The 20779-nt window shown below is 37.1% G+C and overlaps 1 protein-coding gene across 3 annotated transcripts in view; it reads left to right on the plus strand.

Annotated features, from left to right (window-relative positions):
• The first annotated feature begins 922 nt into the window (after positions 1–922).
• HDAC9 (histone deacetylase 9) overlaps positions 923–20779 on the plus strand; it is a 493660-nt gene continuing 473803 nt past the window's right edge. For all 3 annotated transcript variants that reach the window (XM_014786502.2, XM_087428258.1, XM_087428399.1), the window contains exon 1: positions 923–1038. In XM_014786502.2, the coding sequence (XP_014641988.1) occupies positions 1014–1038 (25 nt within the window). In that variant the 5' untranslated portion in view covers positions 923–1013. The remainder of the gene's footprint in view (positions 1039–20779) is intronic.

Consider the following 20779-nt stretch of genomic DNA (forward strand, 5'->3'; position numbering starts at 1 on the left):
AAAATAGTAATAACACTTTCAAAATACTGATGGGAAAATTAGTCACAATAAATATGTTGGATCTTCAAGATAAAGAGATGTACAATTTTCAGAGTTACAGCATTCTGTCTATAAAAATAGTGCAATTGGGATATACTATTTTAGTAAGAAACTCATTAGGTGCAACTTTAAAAGCTTATTCTTCCTCTTCTTTTTTTAAAACTTTGACATTCCAGTAAACTGTGGGGAAAATGTCCTTGCAATTGCTTTTCCTTTGCTGAAGTGTCTAGAAGTGAGAGTACATTCAAATTAAAAGCAGAAAGTCCCTTAAATTCCTTTTAAGAAGTCCATCCTGTAAGTGCCACTCCTAGGAAGACTATGGCTGTTATTACTTTTGGCTGGAACAAGATTGCAAAAGACTCTGAGAAGAAATGGAAATCAACTGTGAGTTTTCTGTCACTCTCATAGTTTATGGCCTATTTGTTCCTTTTAGTCCATTAAACTTTTTTTCTCCGAGAGGTCCCATCTCTAGAAGGAAATCTTTGACAATAATAGTTAAGAATACTATGTAATGAGACACTTATATGCAAAATATATTTTTAATTTCTATAATAATGATAACAGCAAACAAATTATAGTGAATAGTAAATAGGAAACTAATCATAATTATGTGAAATGCTTTCCCTCTCACAGATTCTTTCCACACCTATTGTTTTATTATTTTATTTTCTCAATATTTCTGTGCCTTAAGCTCGACTGATAAATTGGCTCTTTTATAGATGAAAGACTTAAGAGTCCTGGGAGGTTGATGTGGCTACCTCAAAGACCCACGGTCGAGCTTTGGCTGAGCCAAGACTCAAGGCCAGTTCTCTATTTCGTGTCCTGTGTGGTGGCTTGATGTAACTTATATCATACACATTCATTTTTCTTACGTTCTAGGTTTCTCCTCTACCAGCCTCTCGTGAACCGACATTGCCAGCTGAAGGAAGGCTGTGAATCCGCATCCCAGCCCATCAGTCCTTCTCCTGATTCCCATGATGAGCTCGCCAGTGCAGCCTGGTCAGTCTGGTTGCTTCTTAAACCATTAACAGACTTTATATGAAAGATGTTGCATTGTGTTGCTTCAAATCAAGCAATTTCAGTCATGATAGGACTTTTTTTGTCCTGATGAAGATTGATTGATATAATGGATTTTGAATTTTGTATTCTATAGCTGATCCTCTATTACATAACCCAGTTTGCTTTCTGGGCAACTAATTCCATTTGCATTGTTATCTTAGCACTAGGGTTTAATTCTTCTGCTTCTAATGTAACATTTGGAATGAATTTTATCAAGTTATAAATATTTATTGAATAGGATGTAGGCGTCTAATTCACACCCATAGGCTTTCTGAACTAATATGTGTCCGTATGCTTTTATATTCTGCTGTAGGCTTTGGAAGTCAGCTTATGCATTTACCCTTCCTCCATCTCTTTGACACACAGGAAGGATATTTCTCCTCCCCACCCTTCTTTGCTGCCACTCCTGTTTCCTATATACATATTTAATTATAATCTCAGCACCTGCTTCCTTTGAGTCTGGTGTGATGTGTGGCTCATGTAGTGTTGTGATGAGCACAGCCAACACTCATTCGTACAGGAACAGGGTGTCACTTTTGGAACAAACACAATCCAAGTCTTGAGAATGATGGAGTAGGGTCAGACATCACATATTAAGCATAGACAAATTTAAAAAGAATTTTCTATTTGAATCATTGTAGGGGCATTTATTTCTATATATTCTTTAAAAAATCTTTCGGCATATTGATATTCTTGAGTTATCCAACTCTTGAGGCTGAAGCTAATGTAATACTATATTCAGGGTTTCTAAAGGGAAATCTTTTGCCAAAATTTTCACTCTGTGGAGTACCACACCCAGATCAGCTGCTCTGGAATTCCACTGTCTCATCAACCTTTCTCCACATCCCCAGCAGGCTGCCAGCTTGTATGTCAAATCTGGAACTGGAAATTATTGGAGAGTAACTGTAATTGTTGATTCTAAATGACACAGTAAAGATATTGCAGAGTCTTTAGTCATAATCATGATTTATAATTGGCGTTGTCATCTGGATAAGCAGATGAAGAGTTACCTAGGTCTCTTATCTCTGAGTCCCTGTAGCCTAGTGGTTCTCAAACTTGAGCATGCATTAGCGTCATTGGGAGGGGTGTTAAAAACAAGCCCCATCCCCATAGTTTTTGATCAGGAGTTCTGGGGTAGGACCCAAGAAGTACAATTTTTACAGGTTCCCCCAGGTGATGCCACTGCTGCCTGGAGGCTAAACTTTAGGAACCACTGGTCTAGCCTGCTGTACCTGTTCCTTCCCCCGCCCCTGCTGGGCCCCTGCCCCCACCCTCACAGACAGCTCTGTGTGTGAGCCACATTGCCCATCACAATTATAATATCGTATATTATCCTTTCTATTGAGATGAACTTAAAATCATGTTTGCATTTTATAGATGTATATATTGCATTTTAAACATATTACATATATTTATTTATATATAAATTTAATGTTTCAAAATTGTATAATTTAAAATAAGTATTTAATTTAGAACTACCATAGTCAAACATTTTTTTTCTTGTGGTAGAATGTGTTGGAATCATTAAAAAACACACTAAAAGCAATAGGAAAAAATTGGCTAAGTACAGAAGTAGCAGAAAACTTTCTCTATTTCTAGAAGTTATTGTCTAGAATTTGTATAGAGGTTTGTGTTTAATTCTCAACACCAGAAATTAGACTTTTTATATATTTTAAAAAACTTGTCCATGTCCCTTTCTTCTCTACCAACCTCCCCATATCCTCCCCACATCGTTTGTTTACCTCTCACCTTGCTTGACAGAAGAGTGACAGGACAGACTGAACGATGGGAAAATACAATTTATGGCAGTGACAACAACTGTATCCAAATGAAACATTTGAAACAGCATTTCTACCTGGATATGTAATCTTGAAATGGACACAAAATGCAAATACCATCAAGGCTGACAATGAAGGATGAAACTATACAGGAAAAATTTGAGTCCAAATTATAATTAAACTCAACTTATAAAATTTACTAATTTTTGAATAGTGCAAGTGTAGCAATTTCAGTGTCTGTATGGCCTTTTTTTAGCATCTTTATAACACATATAGACTTGGACCCACTTGTTTTTAATGAGAAACACGTAATCCCATTAGAACACTGTTGTCAGTGGTTTGATTCCCACTTTAGCCCATCAAAGCCTATTTAAAGGTAATTAGCTTACAGTGAATGAATACAGAAATATTTGGACAACCTTAGTTGGAAAAGAGAATCAATACAATGTAATAAATATTTTTAAATTTTACATGCTTAAAGAAAGTGGACCAAATGGCAGAAAGATAAAGAGGTGAAAAATTTTATGTGAGCTGAGGGCACCTTAGGGAATTTCTCAGGTAGGTCTGTATTACATCTAATTTCATTCTAAAAGTAATTTTTGGGGGAAGGTCCATATAAGGGCGATGCCGCTCTTACTTTTCTCATCTTATGTGTGGAACAGAGGGTGGGGGTAAGATTTTTGTTGTGGTTGAGGTAACTGCTTCAGAGGTAAGTATATTGGGCATGCAAGCTATAGAAATGGTGTGTATATACGTGAGGAACAGATGGTAAGAAGTAACATTTGCTCAACTTTCTGAGATAGAACAGAGAAGGAGACAAAGGAGTGCATGCGCCTAACTGAGGGAGAAGAAACAGACATGACTAGAAGGGATTGAGGTTAAATAGGAGTCTTTATTTTTTTTTTTAATTTTTTGTTTATTGCAGTAACATTGGTTTATAACAGTGTATAAATTTCAGGTGTACATCATTATACTTCTATTTCTGCATAAATTACATCATGTTCACCACCCAAATACTAATTACAACCCATCACCACACACATGTGCCGAATTATCCCTTTCGCCCTCTTCCCTCCCCCCTTTCCCTCTGGTAACCACCAATCCAATCTCTGTCTCTATGTGTTTGTTTATTGTTGTTATTATCTACTACTTAATGAAGGAAATCATACGGTATTTGACCTTCTCCCTCTGACTTATTTCATTTTGCCTAATACCCTCAATGTCCATCCACGTTGTCACAAATGGCTGGATTTCATCGTTTCTTATGGCTGAGTAATATTCCATTTTCTATATATACCACATCTTGTTTATCCATTCATCCCTTGATGGGCACTTAGGTTGCTTTCAAGTCTTGGCTATTGTGAATAACGCTGCAATGAACACAGGGGTGCATGTATCTTTATGCATTGGTGTTTTCAAGTTCTTTGGATAAATACCCAACAGTGGAATAGCTGGATCATATGGTAGTTCTATCCTTGATTTTTTGAGGAATCTCCATATTGTTTTCCCTAGTGGCTGCACCAGTTTGCACTCCCACCAGCAGTGTATGAGAGTTCCCTTCTCTCCACATCCTCTCCAACACGTGTTGTTTCCTGTCTTGTTAATTATAGCCATTCTGACGGGCGTGAGGTGATGTCTCATTGTAGTTTTGATTTGCATTTCCCTGATAGTTAATGATTTTGAACATCTTTTCATGTGTCTCTTGGCCATCTGTATATCTTTTTTGGGGAAATGTCTGTTCAGGTCCTTTGCCCGTTTTTTAATTGGGTTGTTAGTTTTTTTGTTGTTGAGATGCATGAGTTTTTTATATATTTTGGAGATTAAGCCCTTATCAGATGTATGGTTTGCAAATATCTTCTCCCAATTGTTAGGTTGTCTTTTTGTTTTGTTGATGGTTTCCTTTGCTGTGCAGAAGCTTTTTAGTTTGATGTAGTCCCATTTGTTTATTTTTTCTATTGTTTCTCTTGCCTGGTCAGACGTGGTGCTTGAAAATATGTTGCTAAGACCGATGTCGAAGAGAGTACTGCCTATGTTTTCTTCTAGAAGTTTCATAGCCTATGTTTTCTTCTAGAAGTTTCATAGCCTATGTTTTCTTCTAGAAGTTTCATAGTTTCAGGTCTTACATTCAAGTCTTTAATCCATTTGGAGTTAATTTTTGTGTATGGTGTAAGGTAAGGGTCTACTTTCATTTTTTTGCATGTGGCTATCCGGTTTTCCCAACACCATTTGTTGAAGAGACTTTCTTTTCTCCATTGTATGTTCTTGGCTCCTTTGTCAAAGATTAGCTGTCCATAGATGTGTGGGTTTATTTCTGGGCTTTTGATTCTATTCCATTGATCTGTGTTTCTGTTTTTGTGCCAGTACCATGCTGTTTTGGGTACTATAGCTTTGTGGTATATTTTGAAATCAGGGAGTGTGATACCTCCAGCTTTGTTCTTTTTTCTCAGGATTCCTATTCGGGGTCTTTTGTTGTTCCATATGAATTTTAGGATTCTTTGTTCTATTTCTGTGAAAAATGTTGTTGGAACTTTGATAGGGATTGCATTGAATCTATAGATGGCGTTAGGAAGTATGGACATCTTAACTATGTTAATTCTTCCAATCCAAGAGCATGGAATATCTTTCCATTTCTTTGTGTCTTCTTCAATTTCTTTCAGCATTGTTTTATAGTTTTCGGTGTGCAGATCTTTCACCTCTTTGGTTAAGTTTATTCCTAGGTATTTTATTCTTTGTGTTGCAATTGTAAATGGGATTGTATTCTTAATTTCTCTTTGTGCTACTTCGTTGTTAGTGTATAGAAATGCAACTGATTTTTGTATGTTGATTTTGTATCCTGCAACTTTACTGTATTCGGTTATTACTTCTAAAAGTTTTCTGGTGGATTCTTTAGGGTTTTCTATATATAAAATCATGTCATCTGCAAATAGTGACAGTTTCACTTCTTCCTTTCCAATTTGGATGCCTTTTATCTCTTTTTCTTGCCTGATTGCTCTGGCTGGGACTTCCAGTACTATGTTAAATAGGAGTGGTGACAGTGGGCTTCCTTTTCTGGTTCCTGTTCTTAGAGCGATAGGTTTCAGTTTTTCACCATTGAGGATGATATTAGCTGTGGGTTTGTCACATATGGCCTCTATTATGTTGAGGTACTTTCCTTCTATCCCATTTTATTCAGAGTTTTTGTCATAAATGGATGCTGTATCTTAAATGCTTTCTCTGCATCTATTGAGATGATCATGTGATTTTTATTCTTCATTTTATTAATGTGGTGTATTACACTGATTGATTTGCGAATGTTAAACCATCCCTGCATACCTGGAATAAATCCCACTTGATCATGGTGTATAATCTTTTTAACGTATTGTTGTGTGCAATTTGCTAGTATTTTGTTGAGGAGTTTTGCATCGATGTTCATCAGTGATATTGGCATGTAATTTTCTTTTTTTGTGTTGTCCATGTCTGGTTTTGGTATCAGGGTAATGTTGGCTTCGTAGAATGAGTTAGGGAGCTTCCCCCCTCCTCAATTTTTTGGAAGAGTTTGAGAAGGATAGGTATTAAGTCTTCTTTGAATGTTTGGTAGAATTCACCAGGGAAGCCATCTGGTCCTGGACTTTTATTTTTGGGGAGGTTTTTGATTACTGTTTTGATGTCCTTACTGGTGATTAGACGTCTATTCAAGTTCTCTACTTCTTCTTGATCCAGTTTTGGAAGGTTGTATGATTCTAAGAATTTATCCATTTCTTCCAGATTTTCGAATTGGTTGGCATATAGCTTTTTATAGTATTCTCTTATAATCTTTTGTATTTCTGAGGTGTCTGTTGTAATTTCTCCTCTTTCATTTCTGATTTTACTTATTTGTGCCTTCTCTCTTTTTTTCTTGGTGAGTCTAGCAGAAGGTTTGTCAATTTTGTTTATCGTTTCAAAGAACCAGCTCTTGGTTTTATTAATTTTTTCTATTGTTTTTTTAGTCTCTATTTCACTTATTTTTGCTCTGATTTTTATTATTTCCCTTCTTCTACTGATTTTGGGCTTTGTTTGTTCTTCTTTTTCCAGTTCCTTTAGGTGCATTGTTAGATTGCTTATTTGAGATTTTTCTTGTTTGTTGAGATAGGCCTGTATTGCTATAAACTTCCCTCTTAGAACTGCTTTTGCTGTATCCCATAAATTCTGGCATGTCGTATTTTCGTTTTCATTTGTCTCCAGGTATTTTTTGATTTCTTCTTTGATTTCTTTGTTGACCCAGTCGTTGTTCAGTAGCATTTTGTTTAATCTCCACGTATTTGTGGCTTTTCTGATTTTCTTCCTATAGTTGATTTCTAGTTTCATACCGTTGTGGTCAGAAAAGATGCTTGGTATTATTTCAATCTTCTTAAATTTATGGAGACTTGTTTTGTGGCCTAATATGTGATCAATCCAAGAGAATGTTCCATGTGCATTTGAAAAGAATGTGTATTCTTTGGTTTTCAGATGCAATATTCTGTATATATCTACTAGGTCCATCTGTTCTAGTGTGTCATTTAAGGCCAGTGCTTCCTTATTGATCTTCTGTTTGGATGATCTATCCGTTGGTGTAAGTGGAGTGTTCAAGTCCCCTACTATTATTGTGTTACTGTCTATTTCTGTTTTTGTGTCTGTTAATAATTGCTTTATATATTTAGGTACACCTACATTGGGTGTTTGGATATTTACAAGTGTTATATCCTCTTGTTGGATTGTTCCCTTGATCATTATGTAATGCCCTTCTTTGTCTCTTTTTACAGTTTTTGCTTTAAAGTCTATTTTGTCTGATATGAATACTGCTACCCCAGCTTTCTTTTCATTGCCGTTTGCGTGGAGTATCTTTTTCCATCCCTTCCCTTTCAGTTTGTGAGTGTCTTTAGGTCTGAAGTGTGTCTCTTGTATGCAGCATATATATGGGTTTTGTTGTTTTATCCAATCAGCCACCCTATGCCTTTTAATTGGAACATTTAGTCCATTGACATTTAAAGTAGCTATTGATAAGTATGTACTTACTGACATTTGTTAACTTTTTTTTTTCTCAGTGTGTTAGTAGTCCTTCTCTGTTCCTTTCTCCTTCTATACAAATTGATGGTTCTTTAGTTTGACCTCTGTCTGAAAGCTCTACTCTTTAATTCCCCTCCTCCCTCCTTTTATGTTTTTGATATCATATCTAGCCTCTTTTTTGTGCATTTGTATCCATCACCCTTTTATCATGGAAATAGATAATTTTTCCTATTTGTGGTCTTCTCTTTTCCCCTTAAATCAGTCCCTTTAACATTTCTTGTAGCACTGGTTTCTTGGTGACAAACTCCTTTAATTTTTGCTTGTCTGGGAAATTTTGGATCTCTCCTTCCATTTTGAATGATAACCTTGCTGGGTAGAGTATTCTTGGCTGTAAGTTTTTTCCTTTTAGCACGTTAAATATATTGTGCCACTCTCTTCTAGCCTGTAAGGTTTCTGCTGAGAAGTCAGCTGATAGCCTTATGGGGTTTCCTTTGTATGTAACTTGTCTTTCTCTTGTGGCTTTTAGGATTCTCTCTTTATCTTTAATTCTGGACATTTTGATTATGATGTGTCTTGGTGTGGGCCTCTTTGGGTTTATCTTGTTTGGGGCTCTCTGTGCTTCCTGTACCTGGATGTCTGTTTCCTTCCTTAAGTTAGGGAAGTTTTCATCTATTATTTCTTGAAATAGATTCTCTGCCTCTTTGTCTCGCTCTTCTCCTTCTGGGACACCTATCACACGGATGTTAGTGCGCTTGATGTTGTCTCAGAGGTCCCTTAGACTTTCCTCAGTCTTTTTAATTCTTTTCTCTTTTACCTGTTCTTCTAGTTTTTTGTCCAGCTCGCAGATCCATTCTTCTGTATCCTCTACTCTGCTTTTGAGTCCCTCTAGTGAATTTTTCATTTCCAGTATCGTATTCTTCATTTCTGATTGGTTCTTTTTTATATCTTCCATTTCTTTGTTGACATTCTCACTGAGTTCATCTATTCTTCTCCCCAGATCAGTGAGCATCCTTAACACTCTTAGTTTGAACTCCCTGTCGGGTAGGTTGCTCATTTCTGTTTCACTTAGTGTCTTTTCTGGGGTTTTGTCCTGTTCCCTTACTTGGAATGTATTCCTTTGCCTCCTCATTTTGCCTCTTTCCCTGTGCTTGTGTCTACGTATTATGTAGGTCAGCTACGTCTCCTGCTCTTGGATAGATGACCTTATGTAAGTGATGGCTTAGGAGGCCTACAGTGTGCTTCCCTCAGTTCTCAATGTTCCAGGGGTGACCCCTATGTGGGCTACGTGTGTCCTTCTGTTGTGGCCTGTTTGCTCTCCCTGTAGGCACTCAGGGAGGCCGAGTTATGCTCCTGGTCAGCCGTTGTAATGCTCAGCTGTTTGTAGTTGTTGTGGGCCCTTCAGTCTCTTTATCAGGTGTGGGGAGCCCCAGCACAGTTGGCTGCAAGTTCTAATACCACATTTGTGTTACAATATTTCTTTTAAGTGAGTAGGCCCCCAGCGTGGCAGGTTGTTAGGCTCAGGGGCTTACAATTGCTATAAGCCTCCAGCCTTTAGGTCTCTTGTCAGCTCTCTGAGGACTACAGCTGGGTGGGGCTGGCCTCAGGCACAGGAGCACCCAATTGTTTCAGGCTTTGGAAGGTGGGGCAAAACCCCTATGTGGGTCTTTGAGAAGCACAAGTCTTCTGCAGCTGACAAGCCCTGCCACCCACAAAGTCCACACACACAGTCAACACAGTCCTGCCCCACGTGCACGCCCCGACCTCCTGAAGTGGACCCATTCTCTCCATGGCCGGAGCCCCACACACACCACCACTGCCGCACACTCTCCACCCACTCCTTGTGCACGCCCTGCCCCACTGAAGTGGGCTCAGTTGCCAGGCTGCCGAGACTCCCGTCACCAATCTATGTAGGCCCACATGTTGCCTGAGGGCTTGTTGTTGTGTGGGACCAGTCTCTAGGGTGGGCTATCTGCTCTGGCTGAGCTGGATTAAATTGGTCCTCTAGTGGGTGGGGCAGACCTGGGCTAGCAGTCCCAGGGAGAACTCCAATGGGTTCTGTGTCAGTTTGCCCATACCAGGCCACAGCAATGGCTGCCCCCAATGTCCCAGTCCCTGGAGAGGTCTCACCTCTCACCGAGATGCACTCAGGGCCTATCAGGTGAGTCTCTTTTCACCAAAGCACTATGTGCCTTTCTTTCTGGTGATTTTAGGTTGCTTTCTGAAACGGGTGAGTTTGCGTGTGGGCCCTTTAAGAGCTGGTTTTAATTTCTTTGTGAACCAGCTTTTCTGGGGGTGCTCCGCAATGTTTTAGTAGCAGGCAAAGTCAGATATTATGCCACTCGTCTCGACTGTGCTGGGTCCACAAAATGCCCACAGTGGTGGTGCTCCCCGGCTCAGGGCCCTGCTCCTCCAGGGAGGCTGCGTACCTGTGGGCTGCTCCTTGGCGGCCGTGAGGCTGGCTGCTTATGAAGGCGGCGTTTTTCCTCTCCAGAAGGGAGTTTCTGCCTCTTCCACCTCGATTAGGATTGTCCTTTGTTGCAGGAGTTCCTCTTATCCAGTTTTCAGTTCTGTCTCAGGGGTAATTTTTCCACGAGTAGTTGTAAATTGGCTGTGTCTGCAGGAGGAGGTGAGTTCAGAGTCTGCTTACGCTGCCATCTTGACTTCTCAGAAATAGGAGTCTTATTGTCCACCCAGCATATGTTGTTGGTTGTGTAGAAAGTGGATGTGAATCCATGCTTCAAGGTGCATATGGAGGAGAGGGTAGTGTGTAGAGCCCAGTTTCTTACATGCAAGATGTTAACAATTCGTAGCATTTTTTAAAACTCAGAGTTCCTATATGTAAGTGTATTGTAATACATAAAAGGGTCAAACACATTGGACTCTCTTTCAAAAAAACATAAAGTAAAATAATACCCAGTACTTGAATTAATTCCACGTATACCTGACACTGGCTCACAGCTGGTAATATTTGACAGTTGAAATCAGCATACCCTGCCATCCGCGCATATTGACTTTATAATATGAAAATATCCTTTGAGGCTGCTATTTCGATGAGGAAGTTCTTGCCAGCCATGCTAATTGTTCGGTTAGAAGGGAAATAGTGGGTGATAAATGAGACAACTACTGAGTGAAGCACATTTGACTTTAGGGTCTTGAAAATTTCCTTGTATACTTTCTTATAAATACTTTTGCTCCATTGAAAACACTATTATACAGAGGTCTTAATCAATTATGTTTGGGGAGTTTTTATGAGTAAAATCTGAATTGAGGAAAGTCATAGCAAATGGGCCATGTGGGTGGGAGTCTTTTCTATTTATTGCAAGTACAAACTATGATCAGAGACCTGAAGTGCACTTTGCATATATAAAGGAAAATGTCTGGCCACAAACATAAAAACATTCTGCCACTGTTATTAGCCTGTATCTTATGGTGCCATATGTATTTTACTGGTAAGAAATAAACTAATTGTTTGATTAGAAAAAGTGTTTTTATTTTATCTTTTTTAATTAACTATCTAAGAAGAGAATTAAATTGGTCTTATGCAATCACCATCCATTTATTTTGATTTTGTCTTGCAGTTGGTTCTAAGGAGTTATTGTGCACCAGAAAAATAGACTCACTCCAGTTACTACAGAAATTCTTTAATAGTCAATGTTTTGGACTGAGTATTTATATTTGTCTTGAAAATTGGTTCTGGCATAGTGTGAATTCTTATTTTCCCCACGCATTGATGCCATTCTCATAAAAGTTCTCCATCCATGTTCAAATATAGTTGATATAAAGTACGAAATATTTCTGTCTTGAGCATATATTCAGTCAAACAATAAGTGCTGATTTTTGTATATAGAATTTACTGGTTTTTATTTTAATCTTGCTACCCCAATAATGTTATAAGTTACAGCACTTGATATTGCTGTTGGGCACTGAGGAGCCTGAATGGAGAAGACTATCTGGATAATACTGGCAGGTAGCTGCTGCAATTGAGATATTCATTCATTCCAATCTTATCAAGCATCTATTTTGTGCCAGGCCGTGTTATTCAGTAGGGACATCAAGAGTACAAAGACATGGTTTCTCTCCTTATAGACAACACCCTTTAGTGGGAGAAACAGAAGTATAACTAATTTTGGCTCATTCAATGTGTTAAGTATTTTAATAAATGTAGGAGCAGAAATTAATTGCTTCTGTATAGCGGTATAGATGCCATTTCTAGTAATTTAATTTTTATCAGGCTTACCAAACCTCACAAAGACTTTAATCTCGAGTTTTCCAAACATGTCAGATAATAAAAATAACTTGATACTCTTGTTAAAAATACAGATTCTCAGACCCCTCCCCTAGAGACTTGTGCAGTAGACCTGGAGGCAGGTACTAGAGAACATATTGCATAGTGCTCTTTAGTGTGACTTGGCAAAGTGCAGAAATGTTCTTTAGTCTGTCTAACAAGCAGTAGCGTTTTTCGTTTTGAGACTCTAGAAAAACAAAAAATACATCATTAAATCCTATCTCAATATAGGTATTTCTCCTGTGAGCAAAGGTATAACTCAGTTATTTTGCTTTCTGACAAATAAAAAGCTAGTGCTGTTGAAAACTAGAGGAGGTAATAATTTGAGGGAAAATTCTGGTGGCTTATATGTATTCTTGGCTACCTGGGCCATCCTGTTTTTATGTGGAGGTGAACCAAAGAGATTCTTATAGATAGAGCACGTTTCCGCCCCTCCCCCTCAAACAAGTTTCTACCTATTTTAACTCAGATCAGGTTCTTAATATGATCCCAAGATTATAGAAAACATGATTTGAGCCTGGACATTTGTCAGAGTAAATAAATTAGGCTACATCAATCCTAGAATAATTCCAGTATGACTTTTAATTTTGATGAATCTAATTTATGTAATATAGTTTTGATGAAAATGCACCCAAAGGAATTTTCTAAACATAGAACAGAGTGTGCATAGTGACCCCTGGAATTAGGCAATGCTGTGGCCTTGTGGGCTTCCAGGTGAGTCTGGATGGTAGAGTTGCTACAGCTGTTTTGCAAAGTCCTATAACATTGGTTTTCAGAGCCCGTAGCATAAAGGTAACTAATTTCTCTTTTCTTCACCATTGTGGGAACACTTATAACAACTACTGCACACATATGGGTTGAGAGGACAAGGCTATTTATATAAGCTAAAGGCTTGTGGCAAGATCTTATATTCTATTTCTTTTCTTTTCTCATTGGCAAATCTTAGGCAAAAATTAGTTAAGAGTTTTCCTTTCATGCCTCTGTTTTGCTTAACAGCTGAATTCTTATAGAAATGTAGAGTATATTTAACTAATGATGAAAAAGTTCTTTGAAATATAAATTGGTATGGAAATGCTAAGTAGTATAAACAATTTGAGGGCAAACATTAATAAAAGCTTCTCTGCAAGCATTTTTAAAGAGGACTAATAAAAGCTTCACGGTTCAATTAGTACAGCACAAACATTGGGTTTTCTAGAAGCATATGAGGCCCAGAAGGCCTGCCCCTGTTTTCAAAATTTATGAACTCTTTAATGATTCACCACTTTTACTCCTTTGCATTACCCACCGTGGTGCCATTTAGTCATTAAGTGGGAAACTAAAACCAGGACAAAGCTACAAACAAGTATCATAATGTCCTAGTGGGTATTTTTTCTTCAGTTTGTTCACAGTATGTTACCATAAAAAATGAATGGTAAATGAAATAGAGTCATAGGACAAATCAAGTAGGTTATGGTTTTCCCAGATGAGTCTGATCATTTGGCTTTTTAATGAAATACAGGTCAAATCTCATTAACCTAAGCTCAGTATAACTAAAATATTTTCAGGCTCCCAGCTAATTATTTATTTCAAGTAGTATTCAAGAAAAATATTCTAAGATAATCAAATAAATTAGTCCCTTGAAGTTTGTTGTAATAGAATTTGATCACAGAGTACAGTGATCACTGAATGTCAAATTTATTAAATATTGTTTTGGATGTATTTTTTTTTTTTACTACTTTAACTTCATAGTTATGTGATTCATTCTTTTGCTTTGCTAAATGTAAACTTCTCAGTCTCATATTCAACTTGGAGACATAAACCAGAGAGAGCATTTTATTCATTCTCCAGTTCCTGAGGGACAGTGCTTTAAAAGGGGGGCACGAACGTTTTTCCAAAATGTTCAGTTTAAATTTATTTTGCACATTTATTTGTTGTCAACTTTACTTTTCACAATCAATTTTGGTGGATAATTCAAGTTATATACTTTTTATTGTGTTCATTATTGTAACACTACCAAAACCTCCCCCATAATGTAGTTCCAACAGAAAAGAATGTTATTTCTCACTCACTAAAGACTAAAAATGATTTTCCTCAGTTCTTTTTCTAGTGGCTATTCAGAGCCCGAGAAAGCTTCTACCTTGTGACTCATACTTGGTCAGCTCATGGATTCTAAGGTCAATGTGCATCTTTACATCCAGCTGAAGGAAGGCAAGTAGAAGAAGTGGATTGTGTGTGGGAACTTTCTATAGGCACATTACTTCTGTTCACTTTTCACTGGGTAGAATTTAGTCACATGGCCACATCTAACTACAAAGGACGCTGGGAAATGTAGTCTAGCGATAGTCTAGGAAGAGGAGGAAACAGGTTTGGTGAATAGCTTACCGGTCTCTACCACATTTGTCTTGAACATTTACACTTGGGAGTGCATATATGGTATTGCTTACAAGAGATGGAGTATTTCATAATGTACTCTTGATTATACAGATTATTAAAGAGTTAAGTAAGTTTCCTTTAAAGAGATAGAAGCACATTAAAATCAAGGCAAATCAGCTTATTTACATGTTCTGGGAGCTGCTTAAGGAAGCCTTTCTTTATGAATCATGCTAAATAGTGAAGCAGTATAGCCATTAGAAAATTCAAGTTCTTGTTAGTGGGAACACTCCAGAAAATGGGAATAATACATATAATGTAGACTATTATGTGCCCTTAATTAGTGTATAAAAGTCATGTCAGTGACAGCTTAAGGCTGTCTGCAAAAAAAAAAAAGTTATGTCAGTTTATCTGAAATTATAGTTGCATATATGCTGAGGAAGAAAGAACTTAATATTCAAATTCTTATGTTTGCCCTTTATTGCATATTGATGTCACATTTTTAAACACTTTCATAGTTTTAAATATGATGAAAATCGAGGCCAAATATGCAATGGTTGATAAATACTTGTTTTAGACTGATCTTTTCAGAATGCAATTATAAAACAACACTAGGCTTTGTTTTCTGAAGATCCATGAGCAAATTTTGGTACCTCTGCAAAATACACATGGATAGCTTTTTGTTTATAGCATTATGTGGACCTTTATAGAATTTTTTTTCTCTTTGTATACTTCAGGGTTTGCTCTTAAGAGTACCAAAATTGTGTGTGTGTGATTGTATTGCAATACTGTAATAACTCTCAGGGAACAGAGGTGTGTAGGACCATATAAGCTCCACTAAATAGCACTCAAATGCTTTACTTTATGTGGTTTTCTGTATATTTCTTAATTTTTATCTGTCATCTTTGAGAATGCCAATGTATTGCAGTCTTCTCCCTTTATAGTTTATTGCCTCTAATTTGTCGCATGGTTAGAAAGCGAAGAACTATGTTAAATAAAATGGTTAGTAAGATAAGAATAAATTCCATAAGTTCTGAGGAAATGTGCCAAGTTCTCCTTTATGAGAAAAATATGTATGTTTGTTTTCTCTTACATGTTGTAATTACGTTTTAACTGTATTTTCTTGGTTCTTTCTGTCTTTGCTATATAGATTTAGAAAATTCTGAGCTTCCAATAAGTGAGGCATAGTTTTGATTTTGTCATGCTTATCCTTGTACATTACGATCAATAAGTTTTTATCAATGCATGTCCCATGTGTTGCTTTGTAAATTTGCTTTGTAATTACTTTAATATCCAAAATGAAAGACTTACAACTAAATTATTGGTGAGTTTTTCTTTAAAATCTTGTATTGATTTATAGGAAAGGGAAAAACTCTGAGGTAGTCTGTGAAATTGTTTTAAGTCTTTTTTTGTGATAACTTTCTGGCATTTGGTTATATAAGGCTCTTTCCTCTTACGATAGAGGATTGCTCCTCAGATAGCACTGCATGATTAACCTTTTCTCCCAGACTCTTAACTTCCAAGAAGACTGTCTCTTCATATCGATATTATAGTCCCACTGGCAAGCTGGGGAATTTCCTTTGGAGTTGGAATTTGCCCTAATAATTTCAGCCTCTTTGGAATTCTGTGAGTCTTGAGAGAGAGCAGATAATCATAGCAGAGCGGATATGGGCATTCATTTTTTATCTTTCACTCTCAGAGGAAATTGTTCTTTAGAAAGAAATGCTGAAATGACATATGAGCAAATTATAGTAAGAAAAACTAGTTACCAGGTTTGGACTTCTTAAGAATGTAAGCATGTTTAATAAAAGTTAGTGACACTTTCTGGGTCTATTGTTACTGGAGAGCCTACTTGATTACCTTACCTATGTTTTTCTGATTTTTGAGATTTTGAGTGCTTTCTCGAGATCTAAGATTGCTGTGCAAATGGGCAAAGCCAGAACTTTATGTTGAAGCTCTCTTTTTAAAATCTCTATCTGATAGAAAAGAAGATGGCAAGTCATTGTAGTTACTTGTTTGGTTTGTCACTGAGATCCAAAATGTCTGCCCAATATGTTCATGGACATGGACATTTTGGAAATGTTACTATCATTCAGGGTATACTCTCTGTTGAAATAAATTATTAACCCAGTGATTGTGAAATAATTCTTCCTGAAGTCGTATCTCCTCTCATTGTATGTTATGTTAAAAGAAGTATTATAATTAGAGATATTTAAAAAACTACTTTAAGAAAATAAAAGTACATAGCTATGAAAATTCTTTTGGGGTAATTTTCATATTATTTTTGAATATATTTGTATCTTTGTGCCTATCATATGGTGCTTCATTTTTTAATGGAGAATTGAATGTGTTTTATTTTGGCTCTATGTTTAAAGTGAAACAGTAAGTTGGAAAACAGATTTTAAAGGTGATAATATTTTAGTGAAAGGGCCTAGAAATTAGTAGAAAAAGTCAGGAAGCCAATTATAGAAAGAGAAAAAATAATACATCCATAGCTTGTGTTGGTGATGTGCGCTATTGAATCTCTGAATTTCAATAAAATATGTCAAAGTAGAGGTCATTTTCCCTTCTGGTGGGAGAATTGATAATCCACCTACTCATCTGCCTTCCTACCTTCCTCTGTTTTCTTTCTTTGTTTTTCTTTTATCCCACCTAACTCCAAAAAGGATTTGGGATCTATATAATAAGTTTTAAAAAATAAAATATGTGAAGAGGAAAGGAAATAAAGGGAGGAAAGTTGGATAAAGTAAATACCCTTAGTACATATACTCAAGTTCTGTAAAATTGCTGGAAAAGGAATAGATTTGGCTCTGAGCTTCCTGGTAGCAAGTCTGTTTTCTACTATGAGATTACTGTTCCTTCAGCCTATATCTGGTCGAGTCACTGCCCTGTTTAAGAAATGTCAGTGGCTCTCCATCACCTCTACCTGAGGTACATAAGGACCCCGCACCCTTTTCAGGTTTGTCTTCCTTTTTCTCCTCAGTGAACCCTGAAACCTGTTCTGGTCACCACATGGAGCTGCGTGCCTTCCCCAGGTCCTGCTTTCCTGCCTGCAGACCTTTGAATGTACTGCTAGGAGTGCCCTCCTCCCACATTCCCCACACTTCCAGTTCTTGGGAAATTTCTTCATTTATCCTTTAAGACATGATTCCAAGTCCATTCTTCTGTGAAGTCTTCCTGGGTGACCCTGGGCTCCTCTGACATCTGTTACCTCTGTTGATTATGGAACCTATCTCCTGGTGCTAGGGGTTGTTTTAGTAATAGCTTAGTAATAAAGTAAGCTTTCTAAGAGCAAGAGACATCTCTCTAAGATTTTTTTTTTTTTGTATAAAATAAAGCAATTTCTATTTTACTGATGGTTGCTCGCTCAGTTAACTAATCCACTGCCTAGAGGTAAAAGGACCCGAATAAGTGAAGAACAAAGCACTCTGTGAGGAGGCTGATGATAGCAGCACTATCATTGGAGGTAGGAAAGTGGTTAAAAGTATCTGAGCAAGGGTGGTGGTGTCGTGGTTAAGTTCACGTGCTCTGCTTCCGCAGCCCGAGGTTCACAGGTTTGGATCCCAGGCGTGGACCTACACACCGCTTATCAAGCCATGCTGTGGTGGGTGTCCCACATATAAAGTAGAGGAAGATGGGTGTGGTAACATGTTAGCCCAAGGCCAATCTTCCTCAGCAAAGAGAGGAGGATTGGCAACAGATGTTAGCTAATCTTCCTCACCAAAAAAAAAAAAAATCTGAGCAAAACCAAGCTTTTGGATCTCTGTGGTAAATCATGTCCCTTCCCTTTATTTCTTCTTATTTACTCATTTGTTGACTTGCTGTTCTTTTTCTTTTCACTTCTTCTAAATTGCAGTTTTGAGATGTTCTTTTGCCTCTATTTAGTGCTACCCACTAAATAAAATGTTTTTTTCTCTTTCTCGGGTGGCTTGTCTATTCCTTGAACAATAAACATTGCAATAGAGTGGTTATTGTTTGCAAGACCTGTGACCGCATACTGAGTTCCCCAAATGTGGAGAAGTCTCTAAATTTGGGACTGCTTTAGGTAGCACAGGGGGAGAAGCAAACCCACCAGCCTTTACCCTTTTAGTAACTTGGACCTCTCCCTGTTCCAGTACTTATAAGCTACTTCCCTCCCCATAAAAAATACACACTGTAGTAAGGAATAGAGAAAAGAGTAAAAGGATTTTGAATTGTGGTTAAGCAAGAAATTGTTTTAAGTTGGTTTAAAGTTCTTTGGTCCAACATCCTTTAACTTTAAAAAATTAATGCATTTTTTGCATACTATATTATTAACAATAACTTTTTTATATACTAAGTTTCTGAGGACCTTCAGTAAAATGTATGTAAAGGAAACACTGGTTTAAAATTAATGACTTTTCAATCTATATATGTTTTTAATTTCTCTTATGTAAAGTGATGAATTCATAAGCACTTTAGTATAATAGTTGAAGTCTTCATAAAGATTAAATTAGGATCTTAAACTTTCTGTGTGTTTCCATTAAAGATGTGTTTTTGGCTTTGTTATTTGACAGTATTGCAACGTGATATTTGATGGACAAAGTGATCTCTTACTTTGACATATATCTGGTCATATGGGGTTCCTTTCCTACCTGCGCAGGAAGGTTCATTTGTCTAAAGACCATGGAAAGAACAGATGTGGAACAGGCAAGCACTGCATGTCTTTCACTCACAGCTCTCTGGGGAACCTCTTTGGGTAGGGTTTTGTTTGTCACACACATAACAAGTATGTCTTTACTCTGAATGATGCAATGGTCCAGGCTCCTGTGGGGTAACATCCACTGACAATAACGCCATAACCCATTAGTTGATCTCAAACTCCCTGAATCCATAGGGATTTGCCCCGGTCTAAATGAGTGACTACTCCTTAAACTACAAGGTAAACCTGAGGTCCTTAGGGAGTAGGGACATGTTAAGGTTGGATTGTTTATTTTGCTTGTTATAACTGTAGGATCATTAAGGAAATGTGTACATCCTGTTGTGGTTATATGTTCTTAACTAATGCAAGGTCACGAGGTTTGATCTTCTTTTTGCTTCTGCTTCCCTTTTATTCCTTATCATTCTCTACCCCCTATACCTATGAAAAAAAGTGTTGATACTCATCAGGTCTAAATAAACCTGTTATCTCTTGCTTTGAATACTTTGTTACCTTATCTATCTATTAATGAGAAGTTTTACAAATGCATATTTGGAGTTATTAGTAAAAGCCCAAGGATTTAAACATAAGCTCTGGAAACAAGTGTTACCTATCATCTGTTATTCACTAAATTTCCCTTTGTCCTAGTTTCCTTATTTGGAAAATATGTCATGAATTTGTTATATCAGTACATAAAACATATAATTGTAAAAAAAAAGATAGTAGAGGATCTAGGTTTATTTAGAATTATTACATACAATATTTTTTAGAATTAATACATACTGTATTTTTTCGCAGCTGCAACCTGTAACTATCCTTTTGTGAATGTTACTGTAAACTCTGATGTCTATAGGTCTTTCTACACAAGTGAGAAAGACCGTCATTTCCAGGTTCTATCACAATTTCCAGTTTTGTATCTGTCTCAAGTTTGATCACTTTTGAACAAATGGAATTATTCCACCCCTCTTTTTTATTATATGCCTGCTCTCTACTTTATCCCACTCCCAATAGTGAATGACTTTCTTGCCTTGCTTCCACTTTTTGGTGTGTTTTTATACTGTTTGCCATGACAGCATTTCTTGTGAGCACCCCTCCCTCCCTTGCCCTATGAACGTTTGCTGTTATACATTGATTGCTTACGGTTTAATGAAAATATTGACCCTGAGTAACTTTCTGGACCTTATTCTAGCAACATTGTTTTGTCATTTTTGTCAAGTGATTTTTTTTTGTCAAATCAGATAACATTGGTGAATATGAGGGATTTATCATTTGTATGTTTTCCATCCCATGGCCATAAAAGAGGTTATATTTGGTACCCATATTTGGATCAAAGAGTTGCAGAACTCTGTGGGCTCTATAATCTGTAGTAGGCAGCATAGTGATATGAAAAGAGTAAGAGTACCAGAAGGAGTCAGGAAATCTCCATTAGAAACCTAGCTCTGCCCTGACAAACTTGGGGCTTTGGAAAAGTTACTTTACCTCTCTAGATATCAGTTTTCTGTTGTGTATTAGTTTCCTGTGGCTGCTGTAGCAAATTACCACAAACTTCAGGGCTTAAAATAACAGAAATTTATTCTCTTACAGTTCTGGAAGCCAGAAATCCAAAATCAG

Source organism: Ceratotherium simum, chromosome 1 (assembly GCF_057802395.1).
Source record: "Ceratotherium simum simum isolate JZ-2026a chromosome 1, ASM5780239v1, whole genome shotgun sequence".
Classification (NCBI taxonomy): domain Eukaryota; kingdom Metazoa; phylum Chordata; class Mammalia; order Perissodactyla; family Rhinocerotidae; genus Ceratotherium; species Ceratotherium simum.